Here is a 20,633-nt window from a genome sequence, read left to right on the forward strand (position 1 = left end):
AACGGGCTATCAAAAGTGGATTTTAAAGTTTTATTTTCCCTTCAGCTGTCACAACACCCGCAATGCAAGAAAAAACACTTGTAACAAAATTTTGAAACAATACTAAAAAAAAAAAAGTAACAATAGTGACCAGTATGGAATGCTTTGCATTGTGTTGTAAATGTAATGTTTTTTGTTTTGTTTTTTTGCATAACCACAGGGCACACAATGTTATCCAGGTAGATATGTTATTTAGTCACTATTTAGCGTTAATGCTTATAAAGTGCACTATACCGTATTAAGAGTAGTCTAATAGAGAATTAGTGTTTGTAGTGAAGTCCTCAGAAGGAAATGATCACTGTAAAATGTAAAAAAAAAACAAATTATTTTGTTTAGACAATACAGAGTAAAACGACAAATTATATTATATGCAAACAAACAGTTTGCTTCCATCGAACTGCAGCTTGTTTGTCCAGTGTGGTATGGTTACAAAGGTTTGTTGCTTCACACATGCGTGGAAGTGTCTAGAGGTGAATGTGGCAGGAACACCCCTTCAGGAAAATTGTTGGAGAAGCTGGTGTGGTAACTGGGGCTGCTTCTACTGGACCGCCGCTGACTTTTCAACCCGGGAGATGTGATAGCGGGGAGTTTCTGAGCCTGGCACAGTTTCTGGATCAGGAAATGCTTGTCGCGACCCTCCTGAACAACACAGTTACACACACAAAGTGTATTCCAGTGATGCCTTTGACAGTAATTAGATCTAAAAGATATTCACTGCAGACAATATTAAGCGAACCTTCACGATCCAAAGGTTGACATGAGATTCTATTCAAGAGCTGCATCAAAAACTGAATTTACAAAAATTATTTTCAGTTTAGTTCTTGTTGACGCCCCACCATGTTTTATTTTAACCATGCGAGTATATGAATTGTTGTTATATTTTTCCATATTGTAAAACCACAATGCATCTTATGGTTACAGTACAGCGGCTGAAATAAGTATTTAACACGTCACCATTTTTCTAATTAAATATATTTCCAAAGGTGCAATTGACAAAGATTTCACCAGATGTTGGGAACAACCCAAGTACCGTATTTTCACGACCATAAGGCACACTTAAAAGTCTTAAATTTTCTCCAAAATGGACGGGGCGCCTTATAATGCGGCGCACCTTATGTGTGCACCGAGTTCCAACATCTATAAATGTTGTTGTGTGATGAGCGCTCCGCTTGACTTTTTTAAATGTTTTTATTTTTTTTAGCATTTCCTGTCCACACGCTGCTTACATAGAGAAAAAGCGGACGTGGCTGAGGATAGGGGAAAGGGGTGTGAAGTAGGACGCTAAAGCCACGCCCCCAGTAGGTATATAGCGTCGGGGTGTTTTTTTTTTTTACCGCTTGACTGACTGGGAGCATTTCCGGGGTGTGCATTGTGCAAAACAACATCGGTTTGGCTAAGGACCACCGAAAATGTCACCTACGAAGAGACACGCTTACGAAGTACAGTTTAAACTGCAAGCTATCAGTTAACATGGGAATCGAGCAGCCGCGAGAGAATTCAAGATCAACGAATCCATGGTTCGCAAGTGGAGGAAGCAGGAAAACGAGCTTCGCCAAGTCAAGAAGACGAAGCCGAGTTTCTGCGGAAACAAGGCGAGGTGGCCCGAGTTGGAAGACCAACTCGAGCAATGGATTAATGAGCAAAGAACAGCCGGGAGAAGCGTCTCTACAGTCACCATTCGACTGAGTGCAATAACTCGGGGCTTGCTATCATTCCGGGAGGCTTGATGAACTGCTGGACATCCAAGTAAACAGGGCGTTCAAAGTGAAGTGAGCGGCGTGGAAGTCATGGATGACAGATGGCGAACACAGGTTTACTAAGACTAGTAGGCAGAGCCGGGCAAGTTACGCCACCATATGTGAATGGATTGTGAATGCTTGGGCTAACGTGTCTGCTTGCACTGTTGTTCGAGCTTTCGCACGGCAACGAGACTGACTCGAACCTGGCGTGTTTGATTGAGAACTTGCCCAGCTGTTCATTTCGGATACAGAAGATGAGGACTTTGATAAAAAAAATAACGTGAGTCCATTGATAACTCCCGCTGCCTTTTTAAAAACATTGTTTTAGCGTGCAAGCATGCATGCTACCGTATGTTTTAAGCTAGCGTATGTTTCAACATGCCTGTGTCCAATAATACGGTGCGCCTTATGTATGTGTTAAATATAGAAATAGACCCCGTAACTGAGACTGCGCCTTTTAATACGGTGCGACCTATGGTCGTGAAAATACGGTAATCCATACATACAAACAAAGTAGAACAAATAAGATCAGAAATTCAGTTGTGTGTAATAATGTGAAATGACACAGGGAATAAGTATTGAACACACCAACTGGTATTTATTTAATACTTTGTACAAAAGCCTTTGTTTGCAATGGTAGCTTCAAGACGCCTCCTGTATGGAGAAATTAGTCACATGCATTGCTCTGGTGTGATTTTGGCCCATTCCTCCACACAAGCAGTCTTCAAATGTTGAAGGTTCTGTGGGCTTCTTTTATGTTTCAGTTTCAGTTCTTTCCATAGATTTTCAATTGGATTCAGGTCAGGTGATTGGCTGGGCCATTCTAGCAGCTTTATTTTTTTTCTTTGAACCCAACTGAGAGTTTCCTTAGCAAGTATGTTTTGGATCATTATCCTGATGAAATGTCCAGCCTCGTTTTATTTTCATCATCCTCGTAAATGGCAGCAGATTTTTGTCAAGAATGTCTCTGTACATATGCCCATTCATCCTTCCTTCAATAATGTGAAGTTTACCAGTACCATTTGCTGAAAAGCAGCCCCACACCATCATGTTCCCACCTCCGAACTTCACTGTTGGTATGGTGTTTTTAGGTTGATGTGCAGTCCCATTTTCTCTTCCAAATGTGGTATGCATTATGACATCCAAACAGTTTAATTTTGCTTTCATCCGACCAGACTATATTCTCCCAGTATTTAACTGGCTTGTCCAAATGTTGTTCAGCAAACTTTAAACGAGCTTTGACATGCCTTTTTTTTTCCACCAATGGGGTTTTGCGTGGTGAGCGTGCATACAGGCCATGGGGGCAGAGTACATTACTCACTGTTTTCCTTGGGACAACAGTACGTGCTAATTCCACGTCTTCTTGAAGCACTCCACAGGTGGTCATTGTCTCTTGGACAACTCTTCTGATTATTCTTTGCACTCATCTATCAGGCATCTTGTGAGGAGCACGTGATCGAGGCAAATTTATGGTGGTATGATTGGCTTTCCACTTACGTGTTATGACCCCAACCGTGCTCACTGGAACGTTCAGAAGCTTAGATATGCGCCTGTAACCAATGCCATCGTTATGTTTTGCAAAAATTAGTTTGCAATGGTCTTGAGACAGCTCTTAGCTCTTACCCATGATGTGATGTGTCTTGACTCACACCTTGGCAATGAGACCTTTTTGTAGGCCATCAATTAGGACTGAACCAGCTGATATTCATTTGCACTGACAAGGGGCTGGATTGCTGTTTGATTATTGATAGATTTTACGTGTTGTTTTGGCTTTCCATGCCTTTTTGCACCTCCCTTTCTTCATGTGTTCAATACTTTTTCCTCTGTGTCATTTCATATTACACAAATGGGGACGTTAAATACTTATTTCAGCCGCTGTATGTGGCTCTTCTCATGAAGCCACACCATGTAGCACCTGTAAGCAGTGCAATTCTACAAGGTAGCTACAACACCCACAATAATAAATATAGAGTATTATTATATAAATCTCTATCTGACAATGCCGGCCTCTGTCTTTAAAACTGTCCAACGAGGATATTGAACCCAGATAAACAGCCTTTAAAAAAGATTCAGTATACCCACCATGACTAGCTGCTCCCGAAGTTGTTTAATAACCCTCTTGTGTGCTCCAGCTAGTGCGATCACATAAAACATGGCCAAACTGCAGCAAAGGAGATAAAAGAGCTGCATTAAAGTCATCACTGTTATATAAATTCTGACACTTTCTCATCATTCATTAAAAAGTTTCACATACCATGTAACAACAAAGAAGGATACAGCAAAGGCCTCAGAGGAGACAGTGAAGAGGAGAGTTTGGACTCCAGTGGGTAGCTGGGATATGGCAGCTGGCAGCACTTCCCAAGAGGTGGTGTAGTTCACAAATGGGCCGCACGCCTGGGAACAGTTTATCCTATATGTACAAACATGGTTCGATGGATGAATGTTTACAAAATGTGAGTGACAAACATGATTTTTTGCATAATGTCAAGTTATTTCAAAATTATTTTAAAAATATTGTGTATCTATATTATTTCAAAATTATTCTCATCATATTTTTTTTTTTTTTTAACTTAGCGACCAATATTTGCAGGGCAATCAAAGCACTAATACTGCTGCAGATATGAGAGACAATGTGTAAACAGTAACATTACTTACTGTGCTACACTAACAATAACAGGTAGGCAAGCCAAACACAGACCGATCAGCAGCACACCCAGGAAGAAAAAGTTGGAACTTGAGGCTCTGAATGGTCGGGTGGCTGGACGACAATTTTTCATCAATGACACCTGATAAACAAGGAAATATATTTAACACTACATGAAAACAGGATAATAAAGAACTTCTGTTCTGGTTTATGTTTTTTAAAAAAAGTGTGGGAGAAATTACCTTTTTGATGTAAAAGATAAAAAAATACTTGATGGTGCAGATGGCAGGCAGCATTGGGGAGTAGAATGCGCCGATCCAGCAGATGGTCTGGCCGTAGACGATCTCGAGAACATTCTGAGGGATAGCAAACTCCTGCTGACCCCACCACTTAGCAAGGCCACAGTCGCAGTACTTTACTATAAGCCTGAGCAAAGTAAGGACAGGACATTATAAGACTTAAAAGGCAGAGTCGACGAACATATTTGTGTTATACTTAATAGAGTATAATACAAACTGAACTTGTCTGGTAAGGAAATGTCATTGATTCTGATTTGGACCTACTTTCGGGGAAACTCCACAAAGATGGTGACTGCCAAAATGATTATAAAGTCAAAGATGGTGAGTTTGTACATTTCCTGGCCAACACGTGTCTCCCAACACTGTAGGAAGACACCACATAACATTTAGGGCACTGTGACAATTGCATCCCTCTCACATTTGATACGCGCCATGGTTTCAGAATGAAGTGACTTACTGAGTAGAGCAAATGGTTATAGCCGCAGACACATGGCTCCTCTTTACATTTAGTGATCTGAGACCAGAGAGAGAAGAGCAAAACTCCAATGCTGGTCAGTCGCATGAATACACACCTGGGTATTTTAAAAAGAAAGAAAAGTAAGAAATAAAACCGCTTTTGTTTCACAGGCATTCAAGTATCTCACTATTTCCCACTTTGGCACAGTAACAATAATAGCTTAGATTCATATAGCTCCTTTGAAGTAACGCTTGGGTGATGTGGTTATGGCTCTATATGAACATTAAGTATCATTTTTATGTAATTACATGAAGTTGCATGCACCTCATGAGAGTAAACCGGATCTCGAAAGCAGGCGAATAGTCCTCATAGTTGATAATGACTGAAAAGAGGAGAGGAGTGACGAAATTGGCCAAAGTGATAACAATTGAGGGCAGATACTCGTGGATGAGATCCACAATGAAATTCTCCTGCAAATCAGAGAAAGGGACTTAGGATGGCCTTTATACACTAACAGTTTTCATATTTATTGTGAAGAAGCCTGTGTTTACCTTGACCTCATTCATTTGTGCTTCCTGGGAGAAAATGGTGGCAATGTAAATGCTGTAGAAGCAACCGGCCAATACACCAATGACGAACAGGTTGAGGATGAGGCGTATGAGATAAATGCGGCATCTCTCTTTACGGGTACGATCTGCTATTTTCTGTTTGATCCTTTCTTCCTCCAAATCTGTCTAAAGGGAAAAAAGAGGGAGAACCGATTCAGAACAAAATTGAATATAATTATTTTTTTTTTAAGTCTAAATTACCCTAAGTTCATAAAGCAGACTGCTCCTTTTGAGCTTTGCTGCATTCCCGTTTGTGATACAGAAGTCCCAACCAGCAAAGATCTTGTTGCAAAAACTCTGGAAGCGGTCTTCATCCTGAACCAGGTTACGTTTAAAACCAGTGGCAGACCTGGGAAAATAAGGCGTCTACAGTCAGCAACACTTTTAGCAGTTCAAAATAACACTTTAAATAACTTTTGAAGCACCTTTTAACAATCCAGATGAGACTGAGGAAGAGGTATGCTACAGTGACCAACAGGTAGGCTAGAGGCAAATTATAGGTGATCCTGGGGAAGTGGATTTTGTCCACTTTGTAGTAGCCATAAAATAGATAGGTCTGCTCAAGAAAGCCCTACAAAAAAAGCCCACGGGTTGATTGAAGGAACCTGTAATACAGTGTTATTGTTTGGTAAAGATAAAAATACTTACGCCGCCAGACAAGAGGTCTGTGATGTGCTCATGAAAAATGACAAGACCTCGGCGAGCACTGCCTGTATACAAACTGCAAATACTACCTGTTGGCAAACAAGATGAGATGTAAGTTGAACACCTCATGGCATACACGTGCAACAAAACAAGCACAAAATAATTCAGTCAAAGTGATGAATTGCTGTAAACACAGACAAGCCTTCTCTCACCATCATCCTGGTTGTATGTGATGTTCCCTGAGGCGTGGGGGGCAATGATGATGGGCAACAAGACAAAGCTGAACATGAAGGTAAAGATGATCAGGTTGAGCATCACAAGGAAGCGCAGGAAAGAAAAATAGGACAGAATCCCTGTGCCAAACATTCCTAGTCAAAAGGGGAAAGACAAATAATAATAGTTGTAGACAATCATAATGTATCCCAGTGAGCATCTTTTTTGACATTGTATTGTTATTCACATTTCAAGAGGCAAATGGTTGTTATAATGTTGATATAATACATTCCAGTACATTAAATAAAAGCTTTTACAAAAAAAGTGTCAGTGTGAGCATGTTCCAACTGCTGTCACTGCTGCAACAATAAACTAAAACTACACTGTATTTGACGGATGGACGGACAGATAATTCAAGAGATTAAATTGTAACAGCTCAGTCACCCTCTATCAGGTGGATGTCACCCCTCCAAAGTTGCAGGGCAGTCAGCCACTCGTGGACATCATCATGCAGCCTTCGGAGATACCTGTGGGTGTTTTGCCTCCACTGTCTACAGCTGCTGAGCTCTGCATCCTCTTCTCGGCGTAGTGCTCTAACACCAAACATGGTAAAAAAACAGTGTCACTATGCCATCATCAATATGTGGTAACAGTGTTGAGTTAATCGTATAACTCAAGGGGTGAGGATTAACAGTTCTTACTTGTTTATGCGTTTCTCAGCCATGGTCTTGGCTAGCTCTCTAATTGGTCTCTGCTCCACTTGGCTATTCTGTTTCTCATCATATCTATTTACATTCCATTTCCCACTGCCAGAGGAGCCAATACGAGCTCGAGAGCTGCTCCTTCGCTTGGTGCCAGTATTGGATGCCTTCCTGCGGTAGAGGAGGGACTGGTAGCTGGGAAGCTGGTCGAGCAAGGGGTTACTGGTGACTTTTCCACTTCGATCAGTGTAGAACACTGAAAAAGGTTGAAAAAAAAAATTAGAATGGTGAATGATATGCTGATAAATGATAGTTGATAAGATAAACTCAGCTCAACTTTATAGAGAAATTTAGAAAAAAAATAACAGCTAAAACAAAGTGCTGTAAGCTACATAAATACAAGACGAATGGGGAAAAAATTCAACAATAATAAAAATTCATAAATACATAAATTTTCTATACCGCTAACATAAAATAATTATTATACTGTAATGTGACAATCGGTTTAACAATGTTTGTGTAATGTCTTCATCTCGTACCAGTTGCAGATGACTGAATATTGTATATGTAACAACATGTAACAACGCTGCCAGAACTAAGACAAGGGCGTGCAAAATCCTCTCGGACCCTCCCCACCAGCTCCTTCCCTCAGGTAGGCGCTACCGATCAATGCAAACTAGAACTAGTAGACATTCCAACAGCTTCTTCACTCTTGCAATCAACTTCTTAAACAGCTAACTTATAATTCCATTACAACAAGCTGGCAATTTTTTGACTCGAGTTCGTTGTCACATTTCTGTGGGGCCAATTATGTATTACTCGTGCACTCACTGTAGTTGTCTCGCCGTGCTGCACTATTTGCATATACTGGCCACTTATGCCAGAGTAGCATCTGCTCCATTTGCACACTGATTGAGGAGTATCTGTAACATTTGCACAACCATTGTCCCAGATTATCGCACTACTTGTCACTTTAAACCGCATACACTCCTTGAAGTCTCAGTGCCCTTTGCAAAGTGGGAAATTGCACCGGACTATTGCGATATTAGCCATTCGAACTGCTCTAAGTGCTAGAGGACTCTGCATCTTTTTGCACAATTGTTTTTTGTCAATGTCTTTGTCTCCAAAGTGTTCTGTAAATTGTCTGTTGTACTAGAGCGGCTCCAACTACCGGAGACAAATTCCTTGTGTGTTTTGGACATACTTGGCAAATAAAGATGATTCTGATTCTGATTTGGGAAGCCCTTCTATTATCACATAAATAGACAAACTTATATTATCGAGACATGAATGGCAGGAATCTTATTGTGATCAATTTATGCAGTCGTGTAGTTATGAGAGCTGAACTATACTAATTGGTCACATCAGTAGGCAAACCCAAACACGTCTGAGATTCAACACAAGCGACATGATCGCTTTACCAAGATATTTCTGATAGTATTGTTTTATTGACAAGTCGTTGCGGTGCTCCAGCATACATAGTACAGCTACGGCGAACGTATTTAAAACTCTTGAATTCAATAGTAGAAAATCAAGACAGCGTGTGACAGCCATAGTTGGAACTACGTTGCGAAATACAACTTGCCAGATGTGATTCACTTTGCCGAAGAAGCAGACACACTAAATTAACGAAGTCAAGACGCCGACCACCTTTTATTTTCTTCAGGAAGACCCAGGCCAACGCGAACAAAACGTTTACTGCATCTGGCATAGAACGCATGCATTTCAATCGTAAAACATGAATACGTTGGTATCTTTGTCGAGAAGAAAACCCCTTCTCAGCTCTACAAACAGGTAAAGACTGTGTAGCTTTGCTGGTTAGCTGAAGAAGTTCACTGGAGTGACGATGACGACAGGTAAAGGCAGACACAAGTCACGCTAAATTGCTACTTTTACCTGAATCGACATCCATCCTGTCCTTTCCTGCTATAGTAAAACTGATGTATATTGAACAGTGTTACGTTGTAAAACTAGCGCCAAGTGCTAGTAGTTGTCAGGGTGGGAAAACATGTTTTGGCAGCGACAACTTCCTGAACACTCCCATAGTGTTTTTTGAATTTTCATTTCAATTTGCAATTTCATTTCCATATACATTAATCCAGCAGATTAAGAATAAATTGTATCTATATATAGATTTCTTTTTTTGTTTGTTTGTTTGTTTTTTGTTTTAAACGCAGTTTCGATCAGATCATCATTGGCTCTGAAACACTGCACTACAATTCCCACAATTCAGTAGCAAAAAGGCTGCATTCACTGGACACATCCATCCATCCATTTTCTGTACCTCTTATCAACTAGGCAATAATTACCGCGAACACAACACACACTCCCACATCCCAAAAACATGCATTAATCGGAGACTCTAAATTGCCCACAGGTGTGACTGTGAGTGCAACTGGTTGTTTGTTTGTATGTGCCCTGCGATTGGCTGGCAACCAGTTCAGGGTGTACCCCGCCTCCTGCCCGATGACAGCTGGGATAGGCTCCAGCACGCCCGCGACCCTAGTGAGGAGAAGCTGCTCATGATTTTCACAAACTGGATTTACTTTCGACTTTGGGTGTGTGTAAATGTGTGAATTTTCTTGTCAATAATCACAACTGACGTAGTCTACAATGTGGTGGTGCACCTCTGAATTTCCTATAAAATTGTTGGTCCCAATAAATTGCAGCAGCTGTTGCCAGTTTAAAAGACTGACCACAAACTGGATACAATACTGTTGTTATTTACGCAACAGTATATCTGTTCATTATTTTTGTGTGTATGTATGAAGAAGACAAAGACTGTGAGAGCTAGAGGCGTGTGTATCCAAATACACTTGGACACCTACTTCTAGGTCCTATTAAGAATGCTTCATAAATCATCCCTTTGGAATTCATTCACAATAGACATTGTCCACTTGAGACCCACCTGGTCCGTTCATAGGCAGGCAGTGGACTTTTGCCTTGGCGACTTCGGCAATCAACACACACTTCCTGGTTACTTACTGTTTTGCGATGGTTGTTATTGGACATGCAGGCCTCTCTAGTCTTTCAGTCTGATCAGCATGGATTCCTAGGTGTTTTGTTTTTTCTTTTAAATCAGGCTTCACTTCTAGTTGATTTGTTTCCATTTACACACAATCTTCAGGTAAGGTGTTTAAAAAAAAATATATAATAATAATACTTAGCTCTGCAATGTGTGTATTTCTTTGACAAATTATATATTATTTTTCTGGCTACTGTTTTATACGTACTATTTTTGAAGTTTTAATTTTGGGGACAGCTGTCATATCTGTGCCCTGTGGTGTACCTGTTGAATTACTACAAGTACTTGTACTTCAGCCCTATACGCATGCTGGAAAAATCTAACGGCACTCGGCACACCACCAAACAAAAATGTTACAAAAAGTATGATTACTGAAATAATGATGATCTCGTCTCAGTTTACTTTGTATGAACGCTGGGCCTGTTCAATTGAACACAAGCATGATATACCCACAAAAAGTCAGGACGTAATCTGTTGTGTTAATGGTAACAGGTGCATACAGGTTGATTGTATTTTCATCCATCTAATGGAAGCGTTTTTATTGCTCTTCCAATCACTATATGTCGCTGGCATTGTTATAGAATAGATTGTCAAAGATAAATTGTAATTAATAATATCTTTCAGACAAATGAAGAGAAATTAGTACTGTAGATAATGTCCCACGACACCCCTGCTGATCTCTCACGGCAAACAAGGGTGGCGCCTATTTTATGAATTAATGATGAGTGTATGGGGAAGGCGCAGGCAGATTAAATGACAATGCTTCTCTCTCAAAATGTGACTGTCACTTCAAACTTACAATTTACCCACATTGGCTTAGCCTCATAAGGAGCAACGCGAGATACAATATTTTAATCGTATAGTGTATGTTTGGTTTACTTGTGTATTTTTTTATAGGACTGAAACAGGACTTTGCACATATTATATTAGTGTGTGAAAGGAGCAGCTATTCAGAGACTCATGTCAAGTTACAGCAACGGAGGACTTCTCAACCCTGCCTACCATGAGAGCGAGACTCTGGAAATTGATAGGTGTGTGGTAATATAAAATGTATATCACTCCAATCCATTATTTATTCCACCATTCACTCCTTTACTTTGGGTCGACATTTATTTGTGACGTGATGAGGTAATATTTACGCATGAGTATATACGGTAACTGGGTGTGGTTAAGAGTTCTTTAAGAGGAGGATGGTATTTACTTTGGCTCAATAAAATACCTTTCTTTGGGGATGTTAAACTCTCGAGACTCCGGAAAAGTGTCAAATTGTAATATACAGTATATTTCTCTGCAAGTAGATTACTATGCCATTACTGAATCTTTCAACCTGATTACAATTATATCGACAGTACGTGAGCGGATTCAAGATAATCACATCATGAACTGTTTGCCTGGTTCTTATGAATTGTATAGCACAACCTGTTGAACATAATGTAAACATTTCATATTTCCAATCGTTTGTTCTGTGTCATATTTAGGCCTTCCAGGAAACAACAGCACACTAACCCCTATGTCCAAGAAGAACAAGACTGGTGGAAGGACAGGGAAGAAACATATGACACCGAGATTGGTCAAAGCAGTGGTAATGATGCTGTAGTGAGAGTACCCTGGGGGGGCGGTCAGGAGGAGGGCTGGAGGGGAAGAGAAAGTATTCCTATGAGACTTCAGTCAAGACACCCAGAAAGTTCTGTATTCCAGCATGACTTCAGTGAGTGGGGCCAGATCGAGTGCCAAAAACACATTATATTCAATGTTGTAAACATATCTAATGTTATACCAACTCACTCATTGCAATACAGATCAAAGTCCATTCCAAATCAACCGTGACTCTCCTTATGATCAATTCCCACCGATCAGACTTCCTTCTGCATCATCAGGTAATAGTTAAACCATTTTTTCTAATGGTATAATAAGTGTGGTAACTATCTCTATCTACAACCTCAATTCCAATGAAGTTGGGACGTTGTGTTAAACATAAAAAGAGAATACAATGATTTGCAAATCATGTTCAACCTATATTTAATTGAATACGCAACAAAGACAAGCTATTTAATGTTCACGTTGAAGGAACCTGTGTTTTAAAATCTCCTATAACTCCCGTGGTTCCAAGCGTGCTCGTTTTCGTGAAAGAACTTCGTTCACAACAATGTATAAAAACCAACCAATTTATTCCCGACAGAGGAGTCTATACATTTGCAGAGCTCTGGTTTCGTAACTACCCTTAGCAGATAAAGTAGTCGAACTAAAACGATCTGATTCTACCCCAGACTTATACAATGTTTCAAAACGGGCCAGGATGGAATCGCTGTCGTCTGATTGGTTCGTAATCTGACGTCATCGTTCTTCGGCAGAATGATGACTATCTGATCTGGCTCCAGACGCCGCCTCCAGGTGTCGCCTGCAGATGTCGCCTGCATTCAATGTTTATAGTGGCTCCCCGCAGTTCTTTCTTCTTTGCCATCTGTTTCAAATACCCCCTGATGGGGGGGTTCCTGCAATAAAACTCCTACCCCCTTTTCTGATTATACTGGAATACACATCTTCTTCCAAACTATTTAGAATTACATATTAGAATATGAAGCATTCTATATTCCCTTCAACGTGTTGAACGTGTTGCAGCCATAAAATTCTAAGTTGATGATTATTTTCTAAAAACAATAAAGTTGATCAGTTTGAACATTAAATATCTTGCCTTTATAGTGTATTAAATTAAATATAGGTTGACCATTATTTGCAAATCATTGTATTCTCTTTTTATTTATGTTTAACACAATGTCCCAACTTCATTGGAATTGGGGTTGTACATGATCTCTCTCTAAATACACTCGAACGCACGCACCCGATCACAAACACACGCACGGATAGAAGAGTAGACAACTCTGTGAATTATTACAAAAATGAGGAGTAGATTTTCTATTGAGTTTATTCTCCATCATCTGTCATTCACACCTCCCTTTATTCCAAACTCTCCCTGTTGCTATAAATTTCTTGTGCCATGCACAAATTGACGGATGTGATGGTGGAAGGTGGAGTTGCCAAGGCCAGGATTTATATCAGGTTTGGACACCATGTGTCAGATGTAGCAAAGCAGCCCTGGAACATGATGGAGCATCCTCAGTATTTCACAGTAGTTACAGTATAGCGTTGTTGTAACATTAAATTCCATATATTCAGGAGAATACTTTTTTTCCTACAAGCATCCCACAACTTATTTTGCCTCCATTGGTCTTTCAGGCACCATGTCTATGAGATGCAGGGGAGCTGGATTAAGGATGAGCGTGTTTCCTAGCGATGATCCTCGTTATCTAGCATTCACAGAGGAGGCCATCAAGAATGAGGTGGAAAATGGTAAGACTCAGAGACATTTAGATGTTTAAATTAATAGTTCAGATTTGTGCAGAGTTATCGGTGACACTTGATACTATTCTTTCAGAATGGTCACTTCAAGATAAACAAAAACAGTACTTGTCCTTTCCTGTGTAACAGAGGAGCAGAGGCTGGTCAAAGAACTTGTTGGATTGTCAACACGAGACCGAATCAAGGCCATACGGGACCTTCCGATGAGTTTTGAAGAGAAAAAACATATAAGGTGACAAAAAGGGAATTTTTTTTCCTATGTACACTACATTGTAGTTCACTGGTGGGCAGCTCACTGTGAAAGGAGTTGGCTTATACTGTATGTGTCTCTTCTCCTACTGGCACTGCTGAGGTACCAGAGAGCATGGCACACGATCCCCATTTTCCCAAAGTGCTCATTGGTATGCACCTCCCTTTACTCATCCCTCCGATAATGCATTCCCAATTGCCCATAAGATTATGTGCATACTGTATTTTTATAGTTTTTGTACCAGTGGACAACCATAATTGGTGGTGGCATTGCTCAGGTGGTCGTCTCCCAACCCTAAGATTGTTGGTTCAATGCTCAGCCCCTGTGACCATGTCAAAGTGTCGTTCAGCAAAATACTTAACCCCTTGTGGCTCCTGATGCTGCGTCATCAATAAGTGAATGAGGAGACAGTGTTAAAGGGCTTTGAGTACCTTGAAGGTAGAGATGTGCTATACAAGTGAAACCCCAAGACCAAATGGTAGCTATATTTCAAGACCTTGACACATGCTTGGTATTACTGGTATTACCTACCAGTACAGTAGGTAATGTTTGCACTTTGGAAATGATGCTCAATGGAGTCAATCTACTGCAGAGGCAAGCAGTTGGTGTGAAACCTTGAATTTGGACCTTTTTCACAGTAAGGGCTCTATTTTCGTAGACTGCGTAATGTGTGCCAGAGTAATGGTGCAGCTTATCTTGAGTTTCGTGCAAGCACAAGGCTCGCTGGCGTATTGACCATTGGAGGGGATATATAGTTCAGTAGATCAGTGATGTCTGCGGACATATTTAAGTCGTCAGGGTTTTTTCACCAGCTCATTCTGTATTTAATAAGGGTAAACCTTTAACGTTCAATGCTCCAGTCACGCACGGATCGCTGAGTCCTCTTGTGCGTATAGAGATGTCTCCAGGCAAGACTATTTGTGCCACTTTTAAAGGGGATGAAAAAAGCAGTTTCTATTGGACAGGATTGAAGTCGGCTTTGGTGATGCCCACACCAGCGCAGACATCGCATTTTAAATGTGCTAGGGGTACGTTGCTTCACGAAATTACCAAAACCGGGTCTAACCCTCCTCCGCGCAGTTACGCCAAGCGCAGAGCTTGATTTGCGCTGCTCATGCAAATAGAGCCCTGAGTATTAAGTATTTTTTTTTGCACTTCATCTTCAAATTAGACTTTACCTTGTAAGAATATATATATATATATATATATATATATACACACACACACTGTCATGTCTGTGTACACTGTCATGAAATATTTTGTTTATCAATGCAAATTGACAGTCACACCAAATAATGTTTTGATTGATGTTCACAGGAGTGAAGTACTAGCATTTGAGTCTGGGTCTCGGCAGTTCACATGCTTTGCAGACTGTTCAGAGAGAGCGTCACTTGTGAGTTTCCGAAAGCTCGTAATACTGTATCCAACACTTGTCATCTTGAAGCATGCCTTTTGATTTTGTGCAGTGCCTTGCATTTCATAATCTGTGTTCTTGCAGTTTCTTCGCAGGTGCGGCTATAGTATCCGGTCAGCTAGACAGACCTCGGAACTGTGGCAAGGCATCATGAAAGAGATAGGTGGCAAGTTCGGCACCAGCGTGCTCACCTATTTTCTATTTCTCAAGTGGTTGCTCATGTTCAACATATTCTCCTTCCTGGTTAACTTTGGCTTCATCACCATCCCACTACTGGTTTATGATATTTCCCCCAACTTACCTCCAAATGTCGGCTTCAGAGGACTGGAGATACTAACTGGAGCTGTAAGTGTCACCTCATATTCAGTCAGAGCATCATCATGATTGTCACACAATGTGAGATACTATTTTCTACATTATTTCAAATTAACTTCATTTGTGTATTGTTCATTGACATTGAAAGTTTTTTTCCACTGGATCAAAATGTAATTCATGTTGAAATAACAATTTGCATTGCGATCAGGAGAGAGCAGTAAATGTGTTACAACTTCACCAGGGTTACTTCAACTACAGTGTCATGTACTACGGTGGTTACAGCAATGAAACCCTTGTGGATCTGGTGGAATACAACATGCAGCTAGCCTACTTTTTCACAATTGCCGTTTATATGACGTTGTGCGGCATTGCACTAATCACAAGGTTAGTCTAGTTTGCGTAATTGATTTATTGTAAACATTTCAGAGTTTATGGCACATACCCCGATAAAAAAATTTCTTTTGTACCCCTACAGCATGGCAAACTCCTTCAAGACAAACTATGTGCTTGTGGATCAAATTTCAAACAGTGCATGGCAGCTTTTGTGCAGCTGGGATTTTAGCATCATCAACGAGAGAGCAGTGAGACAGCGCAAGACCAACCTCAGAGTACAACTAAAGGTGCATGCTGTCTTACAAACCCTCTCAATATGAGAATATACTGTATAGTGTTTCTTTTGTCCGAACACTATTGAGCAAAGAATATATTGACTTTGTATACTTACTCTGAAGTTACTAAAAGCTACAGGATGTCACTACTGAACCAACTTGGATTTAGTTAACAAGGGATTTGGCTGGGAAAAGTAATGGCACTCAAGTCCCACATTCATGAGGAATGATTGTGTTTTCGTCCGCTGAGTGATTGCCATTTGATTTATTTAAAATTCATTATCCTCATTGCGTCCCCCATTCTCCCGCCAGCTCAGTATTTTTATAGTATAGTGTATAAATGACAGAAAGACACTGGAATGTACTTTCATCTTTCAGATTCTACGTCTCACTATCTTTTGGGACCATGTTAACCTCTTATCCTTCCAGGAGTCGATGTCAGAGAAGGCCCAAAGAGATCTGCTCACCCTTACTGAAAAGCTCAAGCACATTGGGCTTCATCTAGGCTTGTGGCTTCTCTCCACCAGTCTGGCTGTTGGCTGTGCCGCCAGCATCTATTTTCTCTGCCAGTACGAACACCAGGTACTTAAGTCAAATGATAGCACGACTAATGCTAGAATAGCACTTAGTGAAGTGGGGTTCGTGGGACGTGATCTACTGGAAGATGTTCGGTACAATCTTGTATTCCTGGGATACGGAAAAGTATTCCATTGCGACTTAAATGGCAAAAACAGAAAAGGAATCATTCTAACAAAAGTAAAAATAAAAAAATAAACAGGGAAGGTTGTATGTGTTTGTTTGTGTGTCCATTTATTCATTAGGACGCTTGCATACTGGTTCTTGGAGAATGATGTAAGATATTCAGAATAGTTATGTGATTGCAGCATAATACATTGTGGGACAGAAGTAACAGTTAGCTCATGATTGGAAGGATGACTAGAGAATACAAAATTACCACACAGTTTCTTCCATTTGGCTATGCAGTTTTCACATAATCTTGCTAACTAAAAAGCAACCAACAAACGTCGATCAACACAATGCCTCTCACCAACTTCTGTGCTTGACATAGTAATGAGATGAAAAGCACCAGGTTTTCTTTCAAATTACTTTTCAGTATTTAGTTTAGTGTTAAAAGCTTTATCTGCACAATAAAAAATATTACGTTTCCACCGACTGCACATCCACCTTTAATTAGCAGTTGTATTCTTGTACATCGCAGTAAAATCCTGTCATCATGACCCACACAATAAAGAGGAGTGACTCATAACACAAAGGATTTCTTCTAATTACATACTGTATGCTTTATTGTTAGTCAACAACCGCTATATCTTTATGTGCTTGCCATCTTTGCAGAACACAACAAATGCTTCAAACCGGTCACTACTTCAGGAGGCAGAGACTCTCCTGGTCCCCTTTGTGGTCTCCTTGATGAACCTGGTGGTCCCACTCTTCTATTCTCTCTTCAATAAATTTGAACAATATTCCAGTCAACGCAGGCAGATCTACGCTCTGTTGCTCAGGTCTGATAGCAGGCTTCCTGTTTCTTATCAACATAATATATATACCATCCATTTTATACCACTTATCTCATTGACGGGGGCAGTTGAGCTGGAGCCTAACCCAGCCGACTTTGGCCGAGAGAAGGGCTACACTCTAAACTGACAACCAATCAATCATTCACGTTCACACTTATGGACAATTTATGGCACAGGTGTTAAACGCAAGGCCCGGGGGTCAGATGCGGCCTGCCACATCATTTTAAGTAAATCGCGTGCATCTACTTCATGTTGGTTGCAAATTGTCTTCACTTGTAATAGTGTTGAGAAATGGCAAGCCTTTTTTGTTACCAAACTACTTTTTAAAATAATTTGAACAATAGTTTAACAAACTTTTCAACTTGACTTCGTATCTCAAAACAATTTATCCATCTTTTTTTCTATGTATACTGTATGTAATAATATGATGAGGTGATTAAACATTTATATTATTTCAAAGTCATAATGGCCCTCTAAGGGAAACCATAACTACAGTTACAAAAATGAGTTGGACACCCTCGATTACGAGTCTTCATATAAGCTTGCATGTATGTTTTGGGAATGTGGGAAGAAACCAGAGAACCAGAAGAAAAAAGTAAAGAAAACATGCAAACCCCTAAGATTCAAACCCAGAACCTTTGACTGTACATGTGCTAGCAAGTATCCACGTGACCTTCCAGGTCGTCAACATAAAATACTCTACTGTATATACGTGGAATATTCTCGTATATAGATCTACGATCAATGAATGACATGTAATTTATCCTTATACAGTAGATGGCTCTGATTCCTCTGATTCCGATTTATATATACATATTATATAACGTAACTGTATTACTTCTATTTAAATGTTTGTTTTTCCTACCTCCAGGAATGTTTTACTCAAGATGTTGATTCTGGGTGTTTTATGCTACTACTGGATGAATGTTGTGGCTCAGAAGTTTTCGGTATGTTGAGCAAAAATCCTTTAGAGCATTACTCTAATCAGTTGCGCATAGTCTTCCTTTACCTTTGTGATGTTTTTCCCACAGTGTTGGGAGTCCATGGTCGGACAGGCACTGTACCGCTTGGTCATCTTTGACTTTTTGTTTCTCATGTTGGGTTCCTTCTTTGGAGAGTTCCTCAGCAAGTGAGTTACATGTGTGGTGTCGGAAATGTTCAGATGGGATTTAAAATTATTTCTGTGATCTGTTGCAGTTTGATTGGAACAAAATTCCTACCACGTCTTGGGGTTCCAGAGTTTGACGTCGCCAGAAATGTCCTTGAACTCATCTATGCGCAGACTATAGTCTGGTAAAACAGTTTACTGCTGTTAATTCATATTCAATTTAATTCATGATGAAAGGCCCCAGACGGGCTGACACAGAACCTAGCGCACACGTTTAAAACAAAAACAAAAAATGACAAAGGGGCACCTTGGGCATCAAGGGCAAACCGGCAGGTGCCTGGGTACCTAAAGCTCCACCCTCTGCATGCCCCTGATTTAGACCTATCAAGGTCTCATAATAAGTTCCATCCATCCATCCATTTTCTACCGCTTATCCGAGGTCGGGTCGCGGGGGCAGTAGCTTTAGCAGGGACGCTCAGACTTCCCTCTCCCCAGCCACCTCATCCAGCTCTTCTGGGGGGGTTCCGAGGCGTTCCCAGCCCAGCCGAAGGACGTAGTCTCTCTGGCGTGTCCTGGGTCGTCCCCAGGGTCTCCTCCCAGTGGGACGTGCCCAAAACACCTCACCGGGGAGTCGTCCGGGAGACATCCGAATCAGATGCCCCAGCCACCACATCTGGCTCCTCTCGATGTGGAGGAGCAGCGGCTCTACTCTGAGATCCTCCCGGATGACCGAGCTTCTCACCCTATCTCTAAAGGAGAGCCCGGACACCCTGCGGAGGAAACTCATTTCGCTCGCTTGTATCCGGGATCTCGTTCTTTCGGTCACGACCCACAGCTCGTGACCATAGGTGAGGGTAGGAACGTAGATCGACCGGTAAATTGAGAGCTTCGCCTTTCGGCTGAGCTCCTTTACCACAACGGACCGATACAAAGTCCGCATCACGGCAGACGCTGCACCGATCCGCCTGTCAATCTCCTGTTCCATTCTTCCCTCACTCGTGAACAAGACCCCAAGATACTTGAACTCCTCCACTTGGGGCAGGATCTCATCCCCGACCTGGAGAGGGCACGCCACCCTTTTCCGACTGAGGACCACGGTCTCAGATTTGGAGGTGCTGATTCTCATCCCAGCCGCTTCACACTCGGCTGCGAACCGCTCCAGTGTGAGTTTGAGATCACGGCTTGATTAAGCCAACAGAACCACATCATCTGCAAAAAGCAGAGATGCAATACTGAGGCTACCAAACTGGACACCCGCTACACCTCGGCTGTGCCTTGAAATTCTGTCCATAAAAGTTATGAACAAAATTGGTGACAAAGGGCAGCCATGCCGGAGTCCAACCCTCACCGGAAACGAGTCCGACTTACTGCCGGATATGCGGACCAAAGTCGGACTCCGGTCGTACAGGGACCGAACAGCCCTTATAAGTTGTTTGTTTTTTTTCTCCTCACTGTAGGATTGGGATCTACTTCTCGCCACTGTTGCCTGCCATTCAGATTGTCAAGTGCCTCATCTTATTTTTCGTAAAAAAGGTACATAGTGCATATGCGCAGCTTTTTCCCCAATATTTTATCAATCACAAGACCATTGCTGTTTCTATCAACTCCTTTGTCTCATCTTATCGCATATGCAGAGCTTGGTCTCTATGCACAGAAAACCATTTTGTTGCAAGGTG

General features: G+C 41.1%; 2 protein-coding genes across 7 annotated transcripts in view; one reads left to right on the forward strand and one right to left on the reverse strand.

Moving 5' to 3' along the window:
* Positions 1-16: 16 nt before the first annotated feature.
* On the reverse strand, positions 17-9,415 carry LOC133476406 (transmembrane channel-like protein 7). The gene is made up of 16 exons (XM_061769764.1): positions 9,242-9,415; positions 7,346-7,601; positions 7,089-7,237; positions 6,644-6,799; positions 6,435-6,520; positions 6,212-6,357; positions 5,988-6,135; positions 5,730-5,912; positions 5,503-5,648; positions 5,179-5,293; positions 4,986-5,083; positions 4,665-4,848; positions 4,434-4,564; positions 4,033-4,188; positions 3,861-3,939; positions 17-678 (listed from the first exon to the last, which is right to left on the reverse strand). Exons 1-16 carry the CDS (start codon positions 9,255-9,257, stop codon positions 484-486), a joined length of 2,244 nt encoding a protein of 747 aa, XP_061625748.1. The 5' UTR covers positions 9,258-9,415; the 3' UTR covers positions 17-483.
* Positions 8,847-20,633, forward strand: part of tmc5 (transmembrane channel like 5) — a 14,711-nt gene continuing 2,924 nt past the window's right edge. The window contains exons 1-16 of one of the 6 annotated variants that reach the window (XM_061769756.1): positions 8,847-9,201; positions 11,268-11,401; positions 11,849-12,078; positions 12,170-12,247; positions 13,605-13,718; positions 13,857-13,959; positions 15,295-15,370; positions 15,476-15,736; positions 15,948-16,090; positions 16,182-16,326; positions 16,744-16,896; positions 17,668-17,834; positions 18,721-18,796; positions 18,881-18,978; positions 19,047-19,142; positions 20,415-20,490. In XM_061769756.1, coding sequence (XP_061625740.1) covers positions 11,331-11,401; positions 11,849-12,078; positions 12,170-12,247; positions 13,605-13,718; positions 13,857-13,959; positions 15,295-15,370; positions 15,476-15,736; positions 15,948-16,090; positions 16,182-16,326; positions 16,744-16,896; positions 17,668-17,834; positions 18,721-18,796; positions 18,881-18,978; positions 19,047-19,142; positions 20,415-20,490 — 1,887 coding nt within the window. In that variant the 5' untranslated portion in view covers positions 8,847-9,201; positions 11,268-11,330. Of the gene's footprint in view, positions 9,202-9,787; positions 9,904-10,038; positions 10,473-11,267; positions 11,402-11,848; positions 12,079-12,169; positions 12,248-13,604; positions 13,719-13,803; positions 13,960-15,294; positions 15,371-15,475; positions 15,737-15,947; positions 16,091-16,181; positions 16,327-16,743; positions 16,897-17,667; positions 17,835-18,720; positions 18,797-18,880; positions 18,979-19,046; positions 19,143-20,414; positions 20,491-20,633 lie in introns of those variants that run through there. The other 5 variants (XM_061769757.1, XM_061769758.1, XM_061769755.1 and 2 more) reach the window with 5 other exon arrangements.

The sequence above is a fragment of the Phyllopteryx taeniolatus genome, chromosome 4 (genome assembly GCF_024500385.1).
Source record: "Phyllopteryx taeniolatus isolate TA_2022b chromosome 4, UOR_Ptae_1.2, whole genome shotgun sequence".
Taxonomy (NCBI): Eukaryota; Metazoa; Chordata; class Actinopteri; order Syngnathiformes; family Syngnathidae; genus Phyllopteryx; species Phyllopteryx taeniolatus.

Excerpts from the sequence above, each read along its gene's own strand:
- LOC133476406 (XM_061769764.1), bottom strand. Across the intron at positions 6,136-6,211 it reads CTCATCTGGATTGTTAAAAG|GTCTGCCACTGGTTTTAAAC; the intron begins GTGCTTCAAAAG and ends TTATTTTCCCAG. Across the intron at positions 5,294-5,502 it reads ATCCGGTTTACTCTCATGAG|GTGTGTATTCATGCGACTGA; the intron begins GTGCATGCAACT and ends TAAAATACCCAG.